At 45.5% G+C, this 23397-nt stretch overlaps 1 protein-coding gene across 1 annotated transcript in view; it reads left to right on the top strand.

Annotated features, from left to right (window-relative positions):
• The window catches only part of LOC143930610 (rap1 GTPase-activating protein 1-like), a 166869-nt gene that overhangs the window by 53516 nt on the left and 89956 nt on the right, over positions 1-23397 (top strand). Inside the window, exon 8 of the mRNA XM_077455106.1 lies at positions 17539-17617. Coding sequence (XP_077311232.1) covers positions 17539-17617 — 79 coding nt within the window. The remainder of the gene's footprint in view (positions 1-17538; positions 17618-23397) is intronic.

The following is a 23397-nucleotide window of genomic DNA, read 5'->3' as shown; positions in this document are numbered from 1 at the left end:
AAAGGGGCGTAATGTACGCCCCTTTCCGCAGAGAGCTAGCCCGGAAGTGGGTGCAGTTACCTGGATTATCCAGGTAACTGCACCCCCCCCTCCCCCCTGAAAGGTGCCAATCGTGGCGCCGGAGGGGGGGAGGAATCCGATGAGCGGAAGGTCCATTTTAGGGTGGACCTCCGCTTTAATTTTTTCAGCTCGTCGTAGTGTTGTAAGTTTTGTGTGACCGTGTGTATGTAAGCCAAGCTTGAGAGGAATTCCGCCGGGAAAAAACATCTCACGAGTCAGCAATTAAAATAAAAAATAAATTAAAAAAAACTGTCAATTTAAAAGCATTAGACAACTGACATGCAAGCGAACAATATTGTGTCATTGCTGTGTAATTTATTTTCAGTTTTGCAGTTATAGTTGTATTGCTAATGGGAAAGGTAAACTCATTAATTATAAAGGCACAATTGTCACAGCAATTCTTGCATCTCAGCAGTTTTTGCATTGCAGCAGCCCTTGCTTTTGCGCAAGCGCCATTGACCTGATAGTAGACAGGTGCGATTGGTTATGAATCGAAATGTGGATGACATTTTTGTGACTCGGAGATTCGGATGCATCTCAATCCGAATCACAAATTTCAATGAAGCTGAGATTGGGTTCATTCGGATGTCACAATGCAATCATTTGGGCCTTTTGTTAATATTTGAAGCATCTAAAATAAAACGAAATTTTTTTTTACATGAAAAGAGAAGTATGGTAATTTTTTTTTTTTTTATCATACTTACCTAGGCAGATGCAGCATCGGACCCCCACCAGCTCTAAGCCTGAGAACCAAGAAATCAAACACTGCTGATTGCTCGGTTCTCAGAGCTTTGTGAGCAGAGGGCTGGAGACTGTCAGTCACTGCTGTCTGCTCTGCCCCCCGCCCCCCCGCGTTCACTGAAGCGCTGGGCTGTGGCAGGGGTGGGAGCAGGCGGCTCAGGCTCTTAGCAGCTTGCTGAGAGGCTGAGCCAGGTACTGGTCCAGGCATGTGGGCAGATCCCGACCATATGGCCACGATCTTTCTCAAGCCTGGACCGGCTTCATCCTGCTGTCTGCTGAAAATGTGTCACGGGGGTGCTGAACAAACGACACCCCTGTGATCCACAGGCAGGGCTGTCTTTAATATTGATTGGACCCTGGGCAAAAATCCCCCCCCCCCCATCCAATTTCATTCTCCACCTTCTCTGAGACATATAATAAATAGCAGCTAGACTTAAAATCAGTTTACTATATCAGATCAGGCAGCAATTGCGATTGGTTGCCAGCGGTTACAGCATATCATTACTGCTTACTGACTGGTTGCTAGAGGTTACAGCACACATTTCGGCTCACTGATTAGCTACTAGAGGTTACAGCAAATGATTTCTGCTTGTTAATTGATTGCTAGAGATTACTGTACCATATTACTGCTCACTGATTGGCTGCTAGAGATTACTGTACAGTATTACTGCGCACTGATTGGGTACTAGAGGTTACAGCATATCATCTCCTTACTGCAGGGGGGCATGATATACATATGAATGCTGCCTTTATTTACATATCAATCCCGCCGCCCACCGTTATTTACTTATGAATGCCGCCGGCCCGCTGCTATTTACATATGAATGCCTGTTATTTACATGTAAACACAGGACCCGCAGGTGAGTCATCTGCACACAACACTAAGGCAGAGCATTATTAGTACCGGAATGAAAAAGTGTGATATGGTATATGGGTGTGATATATAATCCAATTAACTTCAGGGATCCCTCCCCCCCTCATACAAGACTATCATCCATAGAGGCTATAACACACTTCTATTAGCCACAAGAACAGCGGCAAAACCTACCATATCACACTTTTTCCATTTCTGACTCCACCTTAGGGAGGAAGATAGTAGGGGCAGCAGTTCTGGCGAAACTCCCATAACGAATATAAACAGCACAGTATTTTCACTGTTCCTGTACCACATGTATCCCATTGCACGGATCTAACTACAATTTCTTAGTATTAGTACCGGAAATTCACACTGAGATATCGGGACACAGCACAGGACTAAAACTTCAAAAGGACAAGGGAATTTAAATTGGGATAGTTGGCAAGTATGAGGCAGCTGCTTTGGGCCCCACAACAATGATAGGGCCAAGAGCAGCTGCCCCTTTTGCCCTGCCTTAAAGATGGCCCTGTCCACAGGAGAAGTACAGCCAGACGAGCTTTGTCTGTACATCTCCATTATTATTTTTCATTATTATAACAAATACACCACATATGAAGTGGAAAGATATTGATATAAATAGAGTAAAAAGTAAAAAAGTTAAAGTGGTTGTATAGTCATTTTTTTTCACTTTTACCTACTGGTAAGCCTATAATAAGGCTTACCTGTAGGTAAAAAAAAATATTTCCTAAACCTGTACGGTTTAGGAGATATTCCCCTCGCAATGCGCCGCTGATTGCAGCAGTGTATGCGCACAGGGGATTCTCGGCTGAAAGTCCGGCAGACGCTGGACTCTGCTGGAAAGAAAACTCTTGCGCGCATGTGCGGGAGTGACGATATCGCTGCTCCGGCCACTCACAGCGCCGGAGCTGCGATACCCGGAAGACAGGCTGAGGGAACATGTCAGCTCCCTCGGCGTGGATCGGGCCAGATGTCGGGGCCTCATTCTATGGTAAGTATTTCATAATGAGCTAGTATGCGGTGCATACTAGTTCATTATGCCTTTTCCTTTGCAGGTCAAAAAAAAAAACTTCAGCGGGTTTACTCCAGCTTTAAATAAAATGATTCCTACTTACTGTGTTTGGGTTGGATGGAGGTGAATCCATCAGAATCTCGGAAACATAACGTAACAAATGAATCCCAAAATTAATTTAGTTCCATTTGTTACTTTCGGGATGCACTCCACTTCAGTTGATATCATCCAATCAGGTCGTTCCATTTCTCTTTGTGGGTTGGACTAGCAGGAATAATCCCCGGAAATAACAAAATTAACATGTTTAGACAAATACAGCTAATCTTCTAAAATAACGAAAGAATAAGAGCCGGTTCACACTGAGGCAGCACGGCTTGCAGCGTGACTGTCTCAGGCGACCTGCACACGACAGCAGTGGCGACTTGCAAAACGGTTTCTATATAGAAGTCAATGCAGGTCGCCACAAGTCGCCCTTAAAGTAGTACAGGAACCTTTTTCTAAGTCGGAGCAACTTGAGTCACTCCTATTAGAACGGTTCCATTGTACAGAGCGGAACGCGACTTGTCAGGCGGCTAAGTCACCTGATAAGTCGCCCCAGCGTTAACCGGCTCTTACAGAACTTCTGAAAATACAAATCAATTTGAAACCACGAAGATATACTCTCCCAAAATAGCGAAAAACATTGCAAAAAACAAATTATTGTAACATTATGAATATGATGAAACAAAATGATTTACTTAAGGAAAGAAACTGAAACGAAACCAAAACGTTTCCATTGTGCACATCCCTTCCTGGCAGCCCTCGTTGCTGTGTGGGCACCAGTGTTACAGCAGTTTTTTTGTCCCAACAGTCCTTGCCGCTGTGCTGGCATCAAGGTAGCCCTTTCTGCTGTGCACCTCCACAGCCCGTGCCACTGTGCTGGTGTTAAATCTCAGCAGCCCTTGTCGCTGCACAGATGCCAACTTCCCTGGGGCCGCTGTGGCAAAAAAAAAAAAATGGACCATTAAGGCCTGCAAAGTGAAAATTCTTGAATAGATATGATTACATCCTATGCTCTTGGTTGCACTTTTGTACACTAGATGTTCAGAAGAGTTCACAAGCTCAAAGTTTAGATACGTTTACCAAATCAGGAAAAAATTGCATTCACAGTACGTTCAGTATTGGTTTTGTGGACATGAACATAGGAGTGCCAGTAAATATGAGGTTTTCCCAACAGCAACTGCTGCTCTGTGGGTACCAGCCAGGAGTGGACTGACAACTCATGGGGCCCCCGGGCAATAGGAGATTATGGGGCCCCCAGGCAATCAGAGATTATGGGGCCACACAGTATAAACAGACATGTTTCTATTAGCTGAGAAGGTACTGGAGAGGTGGGGCAGCTATAATCTCAGGATTTTTAGACCAAAAGGATGTCGGTAAGGGACATTTCAGAGACAGATGTAAATAAAACACAGATTTTTACATACTGTCCCTGGTTTTACTGAGGCTGGCAACCCTGATGGGGCCCCCTAGTGGCCCGGGGCCCTCGGGCAGTGCCACAGTCCTTGCCACTGTGTGGGCATCGGCATCATGTGGAGGAAGCACGCATCGGTATCCCCGCAGTCCTTACCCCCCTGTGAAGGTGTGCACAACATTGAAATTACAGTTGTAGTCAAGTTGCTGATTGCTACCACTTCGGCTCAGTTCAAATCTATGCAGGTGCAATGGTGTGGACAAGTTTTTACATGCTTTGGTGTGTCAAGTTTAGGGCATCTCAATTTGTTTCAATGGGCTTCCCTATCTACAAAAATTGCAAAAAGAAGTGCAAACACATTTTTGTTAAAGCGGGAGTAAACCCGCTGAAGTTATTTTTTTTGCAAAGGAAAAGGCACAATGAGCTAATATGCACCGCATACTAGCTCATTATGAAATACTTACCTTAGAACGAGGCCCCGACATCTGGCCCGATCCACGCCGAGGGAGCTGACATGTTATAAACTTATAAAAATGACTATACAACCGCTTTAAATTACACTGCAACAAAACGCATGCCACTTGGTCACTATGTCTTTTGACACACAATACTGTGCGGACGTTAGCAAGGTGTGTTTGGTGTCATTAGGAATTATTGACACGGGTGTGCGCAAGGAAAAGTGATGCAGGTTTTTGTAGACATGCTGAAACACGTGCAAAAAGAATGAAGCCTCTGTACGAAAGACGGGCAACTAATACTTTTAACTATTTGTATTCTCATTATAGATTTCCTATAAAACAGGATGGTGACAACCAATTAGTGTTTGTTTTAGGAGATCCATTCATTCATACATTACCACTCCACACTATAAATGAATAAATCAAGAAAAATTTATGATTTGCTCATTATTTATTTTGCTGGAAATCTGAAAGCAGATCTAGATTGATTATGTAGGGAAAGTAAGCAAATGAGAAATCCAGAGAGCCCCCATACAGAAATTGTACAATTCTGTGCAGCCCTTGCCACTGTAAGGGCACCACCATCCCGGAAGCCTCGCCGTATGGCAGCAATTCAGCACAGCCATCATCGCTGTCTAGACAATGCATCCCAGCAGCCCTTGTTGCTGTGTGCCAACGTCCCAGAATTTCTTGCAGCTGTGAGAGTGCAGCCACCCTGGCAGCCTCGCTAATGCAAGGGCGCCACTGTTCCAGGAGTCCTCGCTGCTCTATGAGCACCGCCATGGATACAGCTTTTGTCACTGCGAGGGAGCAGCAATACGATCAGCTCTCATTGTCGTGCGAGTCACCTTCCAAGCCGCTTCGTTACTGAGTGAGCAGCTATACGATCAGCTCTCGTTGTCGTGCGAGTCACCTTCCAAGCCGCTTCGTTACTGAGTGAGCAGCTATACGATCAGCTCTCGTTGTCGTTCGATAATGCCTCCAAGCCGCTTTGTTACTGCAAGGGAGCAGCTATCCGATCAGGTCTGGTTGTCGTTGGAGGCCGATCAGCTCTCGTTGACGTTCGATAATGCCTCCAAGCTGCTTTGTCACTGCAAGGGAGCAGCTATCTGATCGGCTCTTGTTGTCGTTTGATAATGCCTCCAAGGAAGCAGCTATCCAATCACTCTGGTTGTCGTTCCACAATGTCTCCAAGCGGCTTTGTCGCTGCGCGGAGGCTGACGCGCACAACAACCGATCGGCTCTAGCTGTTGTTGGAGGCCGATCAGCTCTTGTTGTCGTTCGATAATGCCTCCAAGCCGCTTCGTCACCCCGAGGGAGCAGTGATCCAATCAATTCTCGTTGTCGTTCGACAATGTCTCCAATCGGCTTCGCCACTGCACAGAGGCTGACGCGCACAACAACCGATCGGCTCTAGCTGTTGTTGGAGGCCGATGAGCTCTTGTTGTCGTTCCATAATGCCTCCAAGCCACTTTGTCACTGCGAGGGAGCAGTGATCCAATCAGTTCTCGTTGTCGTTCGACAATGTCTCCAAGCGGCTTCGTCGCTGCACGGAGGCTGACGCGCACAAATACCGATCGGCTCTAGCTGTTGTTGGAGGCCGATCAGCTCTTGTTGTCGTTCGATAATGCCTCCAAGCCGCTTTGTCAATGCGAGGGAGCAGTGATCCAATCAATTCTCATTGTCGTTCGACAATGTCTCCAAGCGGCTTCGTCGCTGCGCGGAGGCTGACGCGCACAACAACCGATCAGCTCTAGCTGTTGTTGGAGGCCGATGAGCTCTTGTTGTCATTCGATAATGCCTCCAAGCCACTTTGTCACTGAAAGGGGGCAGTGATCCAATCAGCTCTCGTTGTCGTTCGACAATGTTTCCAAGCGGCTTCGTCGCTGCACGGAGGCTGACACGCACAAATACCGTTTGGCTCTAGCTGTTGTTAGAGGCCGATCAGCTCTTGTTGTCGTTCGATAATGCCTCCAAGCCGCTTCGCCAATGCGAGGGAGCAGTGATCCAATCAATTCTCATTGTCGTTCGACAATGTTTTCAAGCGGCTTCGTCGCTGCGCGGAGGCTGATGCGCACAACAACCGATCAGCTCTAGCTGTTGTTGGAGGCCGATCAGCTCTTGTTGTCGTTCGATAATGCCCCCAAGCCGCATCGTCACCGCAAGGGAGCAGTAATCCAATCAGCTCTCGTTGTCGTTCGACAATGTATCCAAGCGGCTACGTCACTGCGCGGAGGCTGACGAGCACAACAACCGATCGGCTCTAGCTGTTGGAGGCCGATCAGCTCTTGTTGTCGTTTGATAATGCCTCCAAGCCGCTTCGTCACTGCGAGAGAGCAGTGATCCAATCAATTCTCCTTGTCGTTCGACAATGTCTCCAAACGGCTTTGTCGCTGCATGGAGGCCGACGAGCACAACAACCGATCGGCTCTAGCTGTTGTTGGAGGCCGATCAGCTCTTGTTGTCGTTCGATAATGCCTCCAAGCCGCTTCGTCAATGCGAGGGAGCAGTGATCCAATCAGTTCCTGTTGTCGTTCGACAATGTCTCCAAGCGGCTTCGTCGCTGTGCGGAGGCTGATGCGCACAACAACCGATCGGCTCTAGCTGTTGTTGGAGGCCGATCAGCTCTTGTTGTCCTTCGATAATGCCTCCAAGCCGCTTCGTCAATGCGAGGGACCAGTGATCCAATCAGTTCCTGTTGTCGTTCGACAATGTCTCCAAGCGGCTTCGTCGCTGTGCGGAGGCTGATGCGCACAACAACCGATCGGCTCCAGCTGTTGTTGGAGGCCGATCAGCTCTTGTTGTCATTCGATAATGCCTTTAAGCCGCTTCGTCACTGAGAGGGAGCAGCTATTTGATCGGCTCTGGTTGTCGTTGGAGGCTGATCAGCTCTCGTTGTCGTTCAATAATGCCTCCAAGCCGCTTTGCACTGCAAAGGAGCAGCTATCCGATCAGCTTTCGTTGTCGTGCTCGTCAGCCTCCAAGCCGCTTTGTCACTGTGGGGGGGCAGAGAAGTCCAGGACCGGAGGACACAGGATAGGTAAGCTGGAGGGGGGGGGGGGGGGGTGTAAGGGGTGTTAAGCAGCTGCTGAAGCATTTTACAATTTAGAGTGGCTCAATACGATTTCTTACAATCCAATGCCATAACCGTCTAATCCAGACTTGGATAGGTATTTTTATGGGAAGACAGATTTCTAATTTAAAAATGGTAAATCCCATAAATTTTACCAGGACACCAGAAGGCTCCTGACTAAAAGAAAAATAATTGCGTGTGAAATTGTATATACCTTCCATCCTAGAAAAATAAAAAAGAGAGAGATAAGAATTACACAATAGGCTCAATTCATGAAAAGTAATTTGCCGCTCACACTGTCTGCGGGAATGAAATCGCGCAATTTCATTCCCACGTCAGTCCCAACTTCGGGGGGATTTCAGAGACATCTGTGCCGGTTTCTGCACAGATGACAATGGAAATTGCACCCCCAAATCACCCAAAGTAGTACAGAAACTACTTTTGGGAATCGATACAGCGCCGCACTGATTCAGACACTGCCATTGCCGGAAATTGTTGCCGATTTGTCAAATCGCATTGCCAAATCACATCAATGTGAACCAGGGCTTAATCTTATTTCTGTGCTCAGTGCAGCTCCCCACCCCTATACTTACTTCACTGAGCCCCATCTCAAGCCAACGATGTGCATGAGAGCGGAGGCTCTATCAACTCTCTGCCTTTAGTAGAAATGAGCTCCGGCGTGTTCGCACACTTCACGTGTAGAGCCCACCACGAAGTCGACACAGCGCTGCGCTAATCATAGGCAGTGAGACATTTCCTAATCTCTGCAGCCGCGCAACGGAGAAATGTCTCACTGCCTGTGATTAGCGCAGCACTGCGCCGACTTCCTGGTGGGCTCTGCAAGTGAAGTGTGCGAACACGCCAGAGCTCATCCTTACCCTTTAGTATTTTGTTTTACTTTCAATGATAATGGTAAACAGGACAAAGAGGGTGAATTTCCCAAACAGAGGCACAGACCGCAATAAAAACTGATAGGTGTTGTAATCCCTCTCCACACTTATCTTAAAAAATAAAAAAATAAAAGTTTTGCCTTTAGTTATCCTTTAAAGCGGTTGTAAACGGCTGGTGCTGCGCATCATCGATAGCTATTGCAACATCGGTGCTTACACGGCACCAAAGGCTGCTAGGATGCCGACAACTGCGCAGCGTAAATGGCTGCTAAGACATTCATTTATCACTAATCACCATAACATCAGAAACTGAGACAATATTTTTAGACAAATACAACTCTCAAAGTTTGTACCAGCTAAACATATAGACAAATGATAATAATTATAATAATTCTAATTGTCACAACAACCCTCTCTTAGATCATCTCCAATATTTACAATATGGTTAGGATTGGAATGCTTCTCTTACCTTGCTTCGGCTCGACTGCAACCTCACAACTGTGATTGCTTTCTTATACCAAACCCAACCACCAATCAGAGAGGAGAACGTGTCTCATGAACTGATAATTGCATCATCTGGGGGGGTGGATTTCCAGGGGTTCTCAAATCTTCTAGATGTCTCTCTGAAGGTGTCGGAAGGCAATGACAGTGCAGAATGTGTCAATATGAACTGCTAATTGCATAATCGGGGGAATTTTAAGAGTTCTCGAATCTTCCCTGGGCACCTGTCCAGTAACCACCCTGAAAGGGGAGGAGGGTCTTTTTGGTTTTCTCGGAAATGTAAAAGAATGGTTTCGTTTCTTGATTGTTTCGCCTTGTGTGTGCGTGTTTTTTTTTTTTTTTTTCGTTCAGTGTAGACCTGTTAGTTTAAAGTTCTCATACACTGCCGAGCATAGATGAAAAACAAAGAGATATAACAGTAGCTGCTGCCAACACCTCCAATGTGTCTCCACACCAAAAGGTTAAGTAAAAAAATTGTGTAGCGCTGCTACCATCCAAACATGAATTCTAATAAAGACACCTCTAAATAACTTACTTAGTCCATCGACTCAATAGTATCATCCATACATACATAAATAACATTGCATACATGATAATACAGACGCAAACAGAAATTAAAAAGTGTGAAATCGCTTAAAAAATTTTAAGTTGACGTTTTAACTAATTTGTCCCCATTGTTAAAAAAAACAAAAGCATCTATGGCCCCTTTCACACGGGGCGGATCCACCCAGCGGACTTCTCTATGCTCAGCGGGGGATCGCTCCGTTGATCTTCGCTCAGCAGGCAGATGACAGGTCAATCTCCGCTCACTGTGCAGGGATGGACTGTCAGAACCCCGGTGTTTTCTATGGGGAGATCGGCTGAAAACGGACAGCATGTCTGTTTTCATCCAATCCTATATAATTCGATCTGCTGGATAGAAGGCGAAAGTATCGCCATCCGTCTGTTTTAAGCGGATCTTGTTGGATCAGATGGCAGGCAAGTGTCAGCTGACACATCGCCGCTGTTATCCACCTGCCCATACAAGTCAATGGGTGGTCTGCTCAGATCCACCTGAAAAACATACAGGCAGATCTTTGCAGGCCAATCGTGTGAAAGGGGCCTGATGAAATCATGCCAGAATGTTTTTTTCTTGCCTCGCGATTTTTGATGCATTGTGATAATTGGGGATTAGCTGGGGCACAGGACACCAAATCTTTGTCACAAAATCAAAGAGGGAGATTCAGGCTCCGTTCCAGAGTCATAACTAGAACCTTCAGGGCCCCGGTGCAAGAAACAATGAAGGCCCCCCCCCCCGCACACCCCCACCCTTACATCACAGTCTATAGCGTTCCCCTTTATATCGCAGTCTACAGCATTCCCCTTTACATCAGAGCTCTCCCTTACATCAGGGTCTGTAGCATTCCCCTTTACATCAGATTCCATAATTCTCCTTTATATCAGATTCCATAATTCCCCTTTACATCACAGTACACAAAGTCCTCCCTTCCATCAGAGTACACAGGGTTCCCCCTTACAGTGTACCCTGATGAAGAGGAGAGCTATGTGGATCCTGATGTAAAGGTGAACTCTGATGTAAAGGGAAATGTGGTGGACCATGATGTAAAGGGGAATGCTGTACACTCTGATGTAAGCGGGACACTGGTGACCATGGTCCCCCTTACATCATGGTCCACAGCATTCCCCTTTATATCAGAGTTCCCCTTTACACCAGAGTATGCAGGGTCCCCCCTTACAGTGTAAGGGAGAACTCTGCAGGCCCTGATGTAAAGGGGAATGCTGTGGACCATGATGTAAGATGGAATGCTGTGAACTCAAGTGTAAAGGGAAACTCTCATGTAAGCTGGCCCCACCGGTTACATCAGAGTCTACATCGTTCCCCTTTGCATCATGGTCCACAGAATTCCCCTTTACATCAGAGTTTCCCTTTAAATCAGGTTCCACAGAGTTCTCCCTTGCACTGGAGGGAATCAGACTTTGATGTAAAGGATATGAAGTGGAGGGGGAACTCTGGTGACCACAGTGACCCCCCCCCCCACCCCGATAGACACTGTGTGGTCTGGCTGGAGCTGTCAAACTTACCTCACCTCCTCCATTGCTCGGGTGCAGGACAGGCTCAGGTAGACCTTGGCTTTGATCTTTGATCCTCTTCTCTTCTCCTCCCGGCTCTCCCACTCCCCCTCTTCATATCACCCGCCCGTTCAATGGAGTTTATCTCATTCACATATAACATTTGTCCCATAGTGGTGGGTTTTAGGGTGCCATTTTGTTGAAGACTAACTTCACTCTGTGTATATGGGCAAACTTCAACAAAATTGCACTGGCAATGGAGACATTAGCTTTGCAGGGGAGGTGGGCTCCAGCTGATGGAGAGCTGAGGGAGAGATGTCCCATCCAGGCCAGCCAGAGTGCAGCCCTGCAGACGCTCTGCAGGATTGGTGGGTGCTGACCTATCCTCCGCCTCCTTGAAACATCACCACGTGGCTGTCCCGCCCCCCGAGTCTGTCCAAACTTGAGCACTATTTGACCGTTCCGGGCCCCCCCCCCCCCACAGTGGTGGAACAGCAGGGCCCAGTCGCGGGGGGAACTGTTGCGACCCTGATAGCTCCGCCACTGCTCCATTCACATCTAGGCATTTTTAGGCAATTTTCTGCCCTAAGCCTCAGCTCTAAAAACACCCAAGACAAATCCCATTCATTTCAATGGCCCATGTTCACATCTGAGAGTTTTGTCACCTTAAGCAAAACGCGAATGACCCACAATGCACTACGCCATTGAGGTGCATTGCTGGCTCATGATTGGCCAAGCATGCACTGTGACCCCGCATGCTTGGCCAATCACAGCGCCGGCAGCGAGGAGAGCCATAATTGGCTACAGGCAGGATGCCTGTGGCCAATTTGAGCTCAGGGGGTCTAGTACACGCCCCACACTATATAAGGCCGCCAGCGCAGCGGCCTTGTGTAGTGTGTTGCGGTGTTCAGGGAGAGAGGAGGATAGGCAGGGACAGTGTGTCTTTTCTTGTGAACCTAGCACTGTTAAAGTGGGTGTTGTGTGCCTCCAGCATAGTATACTCCTGGGGCTACCCTTTATTGCTGGTGTTTTGTAATACAGGCTGATGACTCATCTGTTGCTTAGGATGCAATGGCTGCCTTCCTGATCCTTAGCAACCAGCTATATACAGTGAATGTAGAAAAAAAAAAAGACACACATCGCAAAACGCAAACTGTGGTAAAAACGCAGTACTTGCATTTTGGATGTGGGTCCATTGAAGTCTATTACATGCAAAATGCTGCATTTTGTGGGAAAAAAGTCCCCGACCCTTTCCAAAAACGCAGAGGCAAAAAATGCTTTCATGTGAATGTATTCCATATGAACCCATGTTAAAAAAAAATTCACTGCATTTCTGCAAAATGCAGAAAGCATTAAAAAACACATTAGTGTGAATCAAGCCTAAAGCCCTTTTCACACGGGACGGATCAGTAATGAATCAAGCCTAAAGCCCTTTTCACACGGGACGGATCAGTAATGAAATGTTTAGTTTTCATTTTATCAAATAATCTATTTCTTAGCGTCAGAAAACAAAACAAAATGATACAGTTATATTTAAAAAATGTTACAGCTCCTTCATACCCCTACTGTAAATAATTTATTTTAGACCATTGATTGCTATTCAAAATACTATAAATGCTAGTCAAAGTATGTATCTCACACAGAGTGGTGCTGTGGATACATTGGGGTATATTACGTGCCAAGTCCCAAATTAGTATATACAGAAAAAACAAAAAGTGGGGCTTCTGGACTTTTTAGGCACCATATGCAAAATAATACTCCATATTTTCCATTGTACTAAACAACAGAGATTCTAAAAAATCATCTAATCACAACAGAACTCTTGTACTCCATAATATACAATATAAACCGCCATTACACATTTTCACTTTTGAAAATAGATAATAAACATTTAATACATAATCTTCAAAATATGAATATTCTACTTGCGGTATTAGGCCTCATGCACACGAGACGCAGTTAAACGCGCGTTCAGATGCAGTTGGACAGTTTTTTCAACTGCACCTGAACTCATTCAATGTTATCCTATGTGTCCATGCACACAGTCTCGTTTTTTTCCGTTTATATGCAGTTGCGTTTAATCTCGTTTTTCCAGAAGCAAAAAAATGCATTCAGAAACAAAAATTTCTGTGTTTCAGACGCAAAACGCGGCTAAACGTGGCTAAACGCGGCACCCGCGTTTAGCCGCGTTTGCGTTTATATGCGTTTTTAAAGGTGACCTTTTTTTTTACATTAAAAATCTCAAAAATGATTGCAAATGATGAAAAACCATTAGAAAAATATTTTAAACAATTGCAATTGCAAGTGGACAATCCACAACTTGTGGCAAGTGACGTGGCAAGTGGACAATCCACAACTTGTGGCAAGTGACATGGCAGGTGGCAAGTGATGTGGCAAGTGGACAATCCACAACTTGTGGCAGGTGAAGTGGCAAGTGACGTGGAAAGTGGACAATCCACAACTTGTGGCAGGTGACGTGGCAAGTGACCTGGCAGGTGACGTGGCAAGTGACTTGGCAGGTGACGTGGCAAGTGGAAAATCAACAACTTGTGGCAGGTGACTGGCATGTGACGTGGCAAGTGGACAATCCATAACTTGTGGCAGGTGACGTGGCAAGTGACGTGGCAAGTGGACAATCCACTTGTGGCAGGGGACGTGGCAAGTGACGTGGCAAGTGGACAATCCACTTGTGGCAGGTGATGTGGCAAGTGACGTGGCGAGTGGACAATCCACAACTTGTGTCAGGTGACGTGGCAAGTGGACAATCCACAACTTGTGGCAGGTGATGGGGCAAGTGATGTGGCAAGTGGACAATTCACTTGTGGCAGGGGATGTGGCAAGTGACGTGGCAAGTGGACAATCCACAACTTGTGTCAGGTGACGTGGCAAGTGGACAATCCACAACTTGTGGCAGGTGATGTGGCAAGTGATGTGGCAAGTGGACAATCCACTTGTGGCAGGTGACGTGGCAGGGGACGTGGCAAGGGACGTGGCAAGTGGACAATCCACAACTTGTGGCAGGTGATGTGGCTGGTGACGTGGCAAGTGGACAATCCACATCTTGTGGCAGGTGACGTGGCAGGTGACGTGGAAAGTGGTGTGGCAAGTGGACAATCCACAACTTGTGGCAGGTGATGTGGCTGGTGACGTGGTAAGTGGACAATCCACAACTTGTGGCAGATGGCATGGCAGGTGACGTGGAAAGTGGACAATCCACATCTTGTGGCAAGTGACGTGGCAGGTGATGTGGCAAGTGACGTGGCAAGTGGACAATCCACAACTTGTGGCAGGTGACGTGGCAGGTGATGTGGCAAGTGATGTGGCAGGTGATGTGACAAGTGGACAATCCACATCTTGTGGCAAGTGACGTGGCAGCTGACGTGGCAAGTGACGTGGCAGGTGACGTGGCAAGTGACATGGCAAGTGGACAATCCACATCTCGTGGCAAGTGACGTGGCAGGTGATGTGGCAAGTCACGTGGCAAGTGGACAATCCACAACTTGTGGCAGGTGATGTGGCTGATGACGTGGCAAGTGGACAATCCACAGCTGGTGGCAGGTGGCATGGCAGATGACGTGGAAAGTGGACAATCCACATCTCGTGGCAAGTGACGTGGCAGGTGATGTGGCAAGTGACGTGGCAAGTGGACAATCCACAATTTGTGGCAGGTGACGTGGCAGGTGATGTGGCAAGTGGACAATCCCCAACTTGTGGCAAGTGACGTGGCAAGTGGACAATCCACAACTTGTGGCAGGTGCCGTGGCAAGTGACACGGCAAATGCAAGTGTACAACTGCTCTCTATGCTGCTGCTGCTCACTCTGATCAAAATAGCAGAAATAGTTAAAAAAAATGCTTTGAGAGCTTGGGGAGGGTCTACATGATGTTATCTTTATAAACGCGTTTAAACGCAAACGCGTCTAAACGCGTCTAAACGCGGCATGCAAACGCGGCAAAACGCGCGTTTCTAAACGCGCGTTTCAGCTTTTTTTTAACAGAGGTTTCATCTGCGTCTCGTGTGCATGAGGCCTTAGGTGTACTGCTTGAGGAGGAGAAAGCTCTACATGTTTCGTGTGTTTTAACACGCTTCTTCTGGAGCGAGAAATTTGTGTGACTAGTAGACTAACAAGAAACAAGAAAATTATTATTATTAATTAATCATACAAAAATAATATATACATCACACACCTAACAAAATAAGTACTAAACAGTATAGGTCAACATATCATATATTGCAGATCAATACCAGAGACAGGGATCAACTTAATCAAAACCGGGGGGAGGTCAACAGCGCATATATGGGTCACCATGGGGACATGTAGAACATAATAGCCAAAAGTTTAAAAAGTAAAAAGGAGAAGCAAAAAACTTACTCAAATAGGTAAGCTCAAATAGGGACCTCACAGGCTGACTCCCACCCATAGAAGACTGACACAATTCCAAATGTTCATATTAGCTGATATTGACAAGGGGAGCGGACGTCAGTACCCCCAACTCAAAAGAGAGGGGGGGGGGTTTATTTATCTTGTTATATTTTGGCCACAGTAACCTAAGAGCGGAAGAGCCAATAAATATTTGGTAAAAAACATAGGCAACCATTTTGCAGTAAAATGGAATGTATTTGGGGCACTCACCACACTGCAAAGAATGGTCTCTCCTGCAATCATCTAGTGTTTGTGAACCTGATACTGTACAAATCATCTGGTTGTATCAACCCATGTAGACACATCCGATTCTAGCAAGAGAGTTCCCCTTTTATAGTTACACCAGAGCCAGTAATCTGTAATAATATTACACTAAACTAAAGTGTTTGTTCCCAAAATCAGCTGTGCAGAGTAGGCGCAGAGCATGCTGGTTAATAAACCTGTTTCAATTGTCTCATTATTAGACAGCGGTGCAGAGCTGTGTCTTTCCACCGGCCAATCTTAGGCCACTTCACTTGGCTCCGTCCTTGCTTGTTGTGCACATGCGCGTGACGAGGACGGCAAACTTGCGCAGTGTCCATTCGGCCGACTTGAATGACGTCACACCGGAGGAGATCCGATTGGTGACTACAAGGAGGGTGTGTATTCTTATCTGCACGCTCTGTGCGAGCTCTGCACAGCTGTCTAATAATGAGACAATTGAAACAGATTTATTAACCAGCATGCTCTGCGCCTACTCTGCCCAGCTGATTTTGGGAACAAACACTGGGTGAAACCTCTAGAGGACTGCATGGGTAAGCGCTGGGCTACAATGTTATTTTACAACTTCTCAGCATTCTGAGAGAGCCTTCATTTTTAACTTTAGTGTAATATTATTACAGATTACTGGCTCTGGTGTAACTATAAAAGGTGAACTCTCTTGCTAGAATCGGATGTGCCTACATGGGTTGATACAACCAGATGATTTGTACAGTATCAGGTTCACAAACACTAGATGATTGCAGGAGAGCCCATTCTTTGCAGTGTGGTGAGTGCCCCGAATACATTCCATTTTACTGCAAAATGGTTGCCTATGTTTTTTACCAAATATTTATTGTCTCTTCCGCTCTTAGGTTACTGTGGCCAAAATATAACAAGATAAATAACCCCCCCCCCCTCTCTTTTGAGTTGGGGGTACTGACGTCCGCTCCCCTTGTCAATATCAGCTAATATGAACATTTGGAATTGTGTCAGTCTTCTATGGGTGGGAGTCAGCCTGTGAGGTCCATATTTGAGCTTACCTGTTTGAGTAAGTTTTTTGCTTCTCCTTTTTACTTTTTAAACTTTTGGCTATTATGTTCTACATGTCCCCATGGTGACCCATATATGCGCTGTTGACCTCCCCCCGGTTTTGACTAAGTTTATCCCTATCTCTGGTATTGATCTGCAATATATCATATGTTGACCTATACTGTTTAGTACCTATTTTGTTAGGTGTGTGATGTATATATTATTTTTGTATGATTAATTAATAACAATAATTTTCTTGTTTCTTGTTAGTCTACTAGTCACACAAATTTCTTGCTCCAGAAGAAGCGTGTTAAAACACGCGAAACATGTAGAGCTTTCTCCTCCTCAAGCAGTACACCTAATACCGCGAGTAGAATAATCATATTTTGAAGATTATGTATTAAATGTTTATTATCTATTTTCAAAAGTGAAAATGTGGAATGGCGGTTTATATTGTATATTATGGAGTACACGAGTTCTGTTGTGATTAGATGATTTTTTTAGAATCTCTGTTGTTTAGTACAATGGAAAATATGGTCTTAATAAAATGTTGATTTTTATTCTTATTTCATGAGTATTATTTTGCATATGGTGCCTAAAAAGTCCAGAAGCCCACTTTTAGTTTTTTCTGTATATAAAAATACTATAAAGTCTTCAATAAAAACTATAAGGTGAAAGGATTTACGAAGTAATGTGTCTTATATTTTTACTGTAGAACCAAGTCTGGAACCAAACACCAGGTAATTGAAACATCCAGCTTCCAGCATTTCCCCAGTGCAGTGCAGATGGCACAGGTAAGAGGCCGAGACTGCAAAATGGATAATATTTTATCAAAAAAGTATTTTTTCCCTTAATTTGTTAGTTTGCTCTCCCTGCATTGCGCACCAGTGATTAGGTTCAGGTTTGCTGCTACCATGGGTTTATGGAGAATACTTTGGGTTCGAGATTTGCAGTCCTGTCAATTTTTTGAGCAAATTTGTCCAGGAGAATTAAAAAACAAAAACAAATGAACTACATGGCCTTCAAACTACGGGCAGCAGGCTGAGAAGGGCCAAAAACAGGCTTAATGTTAAAAGGAGAAGTGCAGCCTGAGTTTTTAAGGCCGGACCTCTCCTCTGGGTCACAGGAGTGCAATTCGTTTCAGCAGAGAACGGTCTGAAGTCTGCTCTCCGCTGACATCACTGCAATAAGCCGAGGCAGCGCATCATCCCGACTTCCAAAGTCCTGGATCTGCCAGCTGCCTTGACTGATGGCAGTCTCAGAGAGCTGCTGAGACACGGAGACAGCTGCTCCCCACCCCTTCACAGCTCAGCGCTCCAATGAGCGTGGAGGAGCAGAGCAGGAGAGATGCTGACTGACAGGCAGCATCTCTCTGCTCGGGGAGGGGAGAGAACCGAGCCATTGGCGGTGTTCAGTGGCTTGGTTCTCCGTGCAGAGACAGCGGGGGACAGCTGCAGCATCGGTCTGATGCTGCATTCACCTAGGTAAGTATGAATATAAAAAAAAAAACTGAAAACGTACTTCTCTTTTAACCACTTCCGGACCGGCTCACAAACAATATGCATCGACACTTTAAACAGGAATATCATTGTTATGGCAGCAGCTAGCTCCCATAACCCCGGTATCCTCTTCTTCAGTGAGCGGTCCGGTTTAACATTTTTTTAAAGCACCTCATCCCACCAAGCTCCAGCGCAGAAGCGGACTCATACGTGAGCAGTGACCGCATATGAAAACGGTGTTCAAACCACACATGTGAGGTATCGCCATGATCGTTAGTGATCATTAGAGCAAGTGCAATAATTCTAGCCCTAGACCTCCTCTGTAACTCAAAACTGGTAACCTGTAGAAATTTTTAAATGTCGCCTATGCAGATTTTTAAGGGTAAAAGTTTGTCACCATTCCACGAGTGGGCGCAATTTTGAAGCGTGACATGATGGGTATCAATTTACTCGGTGTAACATTTATCCTTCACAATATAAAATAAATTGGGCTAACTTTACTGTTTTATTTTTTAATTCAAAAAAGTGTATTTTTTCCAAATAAAAGTGCGCTTGTAAGACCGCTGCGCAAATACGGTGTGACAGAAAGTAGTGCAATGTCTGCCATTTTATTCTCTAGGGTGTTAGAAAAAAAAAAAACAATATATTATGTTTGGGGGTTCTAAGTAATTTTCTAGCAAAAAGAAATGATTTAAAAAAAAGATTTTAACTTGTAAACATCAAATCTCAAAAAGAGGCTTCAAGCCTTAACCTCTTCCTGTTCGCGCTATAGCCGAATGATGGCTTCAGCGCGGTCCTACATTGCCGGGAGGCCATCAATAGAAGCCCTCCCCTTTGCACACTCCCCACGCACCCCCTGCGGGTCGCACGCGGCACGCTCTGTGATCACCGAGTCAATGAGATCCAGATCCCGGCCCCTTATCACGTGATCAGCTGTCAGCCAATGACAGCTGATCACGTGATGTAAACAGAAGCTCCGTAATTGTTTATTTTTTTATCCTCAGGCCGCGTACACACGGGCGGATTGTCTGTCCAACTTAGTCCGCTGAACCGTGTTTCAGCGGACAATCCGCTCGTGTGTGGGCTTCAGCGGACTTTTTCAGCGGACAGTCTGACGAACAAAGTCTTACGGAATTTCCGTAAGACAGTCCGTCCAAACTTGGTTTTGTCCGTCCAAACTTGGTTTCAGCGGACAGTCCGCTCGTGTGTAGGCAAGTTGGACGGACTAAGTATGGCGCATGCTCAGAAAGGATTTACACGGCCGAAGGTTGCATTGCAGTGTATAGGACGTCGTTTTTCTAGTCCCGTCGTACGTGCTGTACACGTCATCGTGCACGCTTTCAGCGGACTGTCTGCTCATCATGTGTGGTCAAGTCCGTTCATGCAAATTTTGAACGGACTGTCTGTCGGATTGTCTGACGAACTTAGTTGGGCAGACAATCCGCCCGTGTGTACGCGGCCTTACGCTGACAACGTGAGGAGAAAAAAAAAGCTGATCACCGGCTTCTGTTGAAGGGACATCAGTCCCGTGCCAACCAGTATCTCCTGCCAGTGCTCACATCACAGTGCCATAAATCGGTGCCCACCAGTGAATATCAGTGCCACCAATCAGTGCCACCAATCAGTGCCCAAGAGTGCCACCTATCAATGTCCACCACTGATGCTAATCAGTGCCTCATCTGTTCAATCTAGCAGTGATGCCTATCAGTGTCACCTATCAGTGCCCATTACTGCCACCCATCAATGCCCTTCACTGCCGCCCATCAGTGCCACCCATCAGTGCCAGCCAACTGTGCCACCTCCCATTGCCAGCTAGCGCCACCTCATCTGTGCCGACAAGTACCGCCTATCAGTGCCGCCTTATCAGTGCCCATCATTGCCCATCATTGCCGCCTTGTCAGTACCCATCAGTGCCACATATTAGTGCCCATCATTGCAGCCTTATCGGCATACATCAATGAAGGAGAAAATTTACCCGTTTGCAAAATTTTATAACAAAACATAAAACTTTTTTGTTTTCAAAACTTTTGGTCTTTTTTTCTTTTTTTAGCAAAAAATAAAAAACCTAGAGGTGTTCAAATACCACCAAAAGAAAGCTCTATTTGTGGGGAAAACAAAATGCAAAAAATTGTATTGTGGAAAGCTGACAAACTGCAGAGAGATTAGGGCTAGTTAGGAAACTGTATTTTAATTCCGATTGCTAGCTCTTAGGGAAATCATTCAATTTTTAGCTGCTTTTCCGATCATAGGAAACTTTCTTTTTGCTACAAGGCTTCCTTTAAAAAGAATGGGCTTTTGTTTCTGGGATTGGTATTTTGGGGCTTTCATTTTTTGTTTTGTTTTTATGTTGATAGTGCGTCTTTTAAGCTTGGGAGCTGTCACTTGTTGCAGACCATCTGTTGGAGCTACAAGAACAGTGTCAACCTAAGCAACTCGCATTATATCACACAGATTTACTGCAACCTCTTTTCCCCATAGATAAAATAAAAGTTAGGCGTACACTGGTAAGGCCTATTATCCCTCATTAAAACTATCCTGCTGCTTGCCAACTTTAAACTCCTGTATCCTCTACAGCAATGGTCTCCAAACTGTGGCCCGGAGGCCTTTGCTTGCCTTTATCCGGCCTTTGGAGCATTACTTCCCCCACTGTCAGCAACAGTGACTCAAAGTTTTAGCCACTGACCCCAGCGATGGGATCTTTCTCTGATTCAAACCCCCTCACATACTCTTTCTCTCCCTTGATGTAGTAGCTCTGAGCTCAGCATTTGAGAGCTGATCCCTATGATGGTGGAGGTGAGCATTGATGACTAGGCCTCACTTAGCAATGTCCTGGGAGTACTTAGCAATGTCCTGGGAGTATTCCAGTCAGGCTTCATGGGGTATGTAAATGGAAAACACCTATAAGCAAGGGCTTTATTCAACTTTAATCAGCGCTGCACAGTATGTTTTTTATCTGTAGATGCCCCTTATCTGCATAGGCTGTTTTGTGATAAAGGTGACCTGTCCCTGTAAACTGTCCTACTACTGACCAGCTGTACACTGCTGTACCCTCTGAAGAATTTTAATTATTTTAGAAAAGTCCCAGTCTGTGTTTTGTGTCTCTAGAAAATTTGAGCCTAGCCTTACTATTTAAAAGTGTCCCGCTGCTGGCCAATTTCACACCGCTGGGCCGTGAGGGTGATTTTAAAAAGTGATGCCTAGTACAGAGAAGTTCACTACTGCTGCAGCATTGGAAACATGTTACATGTTCCACCCTAAAAACGGGTGAACTTATTCTTTAATAAGCGCTTAACTACTGTGCAATTTTTATCTTCTGGTCATGATGAAGAAAAAGCATGTGTCACTGCTAAATTTACTTGAAAAATTATGTGGTCTTTTTTTTAAACGGAAATTAATCAGATTGGGGTGCTGCTGCTCTTTTGTAAATAAAGATAGATGTAAAAATAATGCAATTCCTCAGCCAAATATGCACTGCCTGTGCATGCTAGGCTCCATTCACAACTGGACATTCCGGAATCGCGGCAAAACGCGGGATGTGTTTGCAATGCCATTACTTCTTACTGGCACCCCAATTTTGATGTGATTTTGCTGTAATTGTCGCTCCTGCTCCTTTTTGAGTGACAAGTTTCGCTCCTTGCAATTTTACTGCAATTGCAGCGCAGTTTGTCACTGCAAAATCGCACCGCAATTGGGGTGTCATTAACAAGTAATGGCATTGCAAATACATTCCGCATCTTGCCACGTTTTCTAGAAGAGTGGGCAAAGTCAAAACACTCAGGTGTAAATGGTAAATTTTGCTGCGTTTCCAGCGCAGTTTGTCACTGCAAAATCGCACCGCGATTGGGGTGTCATTAACAAGTAATGACATTGCAAACACATTCCGCATCTTGCCACATTTCTAGAATAGTGGGCAAAGTCAAAACACCCAGGTGTAAATGGAGCCTTAAGGATTTGTGTATTTTCAAATTCTCACATGAAAAGAATCTCTCTCCCCAGTGCACAGTATGTTTTTTTTTTTCTTCACTGGTACATGTGCCTGTCTGCAGTGTCCTGCTTCCTGTGCCATTCTTCCTGCTTCCGTGTCATTTTGTGACAGTAGTTTGCCTAATATCCACAAAAATGCCCAGAATGCACCAAGAAGATTCATCCCCACTAGACTGCAGTGAAATGTGTCTATAAATTGGATTTTGATGAACTTTGAACAGGGTTTACTAAAGTCTTGGCGATTGTAACCCATGCAGATTCACCTATAATTACTCTGCTCACCCTGTAGACTCTGTAGCAGTGGCGGCCCCTCCTAGAGTTGCGCCCAGGCACGGCCCCCTTTCTCCACGCCACACCTTATATGACTAATGGTTAGATTCATGCATAGCATGAATCTATCCACAGCCGCCACTGCCACCCCCTATTCAGGCGTTCAAACCCTTTTAGGATGCCAGGCACCTGAATTACAGCAGAGGGGGTGTATTTTTGAAGAACCTGATTAGAGCTGTAGGCTCTAATAGGCTTCAAAATATGTGGGCTCGTGGCACAGAGCATTGCGCTACGAGCCCACCCAGGTGTTACAGAAGCGAATGAATATTTGCTGTTGTAACACTGATGCTTAATCCAGCCAATCAGGAGACCCGTTTTCTGATTGTAAATAATTAATTTGGGAAAAGGGGAATGGGTAATATTGGGACTTTAAATGAGGCCATGACCTGGTAAGGTCATGCGCCTCCATCCCTGTCAATATGAGAAATTGAGAACAAAACAGGTGGGACTTTGAGTGAAGCATGGGGTTCAATAGAATACAATGGTGGATATTAAGAAATGTAATGATGTGTAAAAACATGATTATATACATTTATTCCACATATATAGAAACACACACTATTCAAAGTGTCGAACTCTACAACAGTGGTAACTAGGGACGAGCCGAACACCCCCCGGTTCGGTTCGCACCAGAACTTTCGAACGGACCGCAAATTCGTACGAACGTTAGAACCCCATTGAAGTCTATGGGACTCGAACGTTCAAAATAAAAAGTGCTAATTTTAATGGCTAATATGCAAGATACTGTCCTAAAAAGGGTT

Source organism: Lithobates pipiens, unplaced genomic scaffold, assembly GCF_037356315.1.
Source record: "Lithobates pipiens isolate NorthernLeopardFrog02 unplaced genomic scaffold, aLitPip1_a1.2 Scaffold_25, whole genome shotgun sequence".
NCBI lineage: Eukaryota > Metazoa > Chordata > Amphibia > Anura > Ranidae > Lithobates > Lithobates pipiens.
Note: the sequence above shows the minus strand (reverse complement) of the source record. Positions and strands in the feature narration are given on the sequence as shown.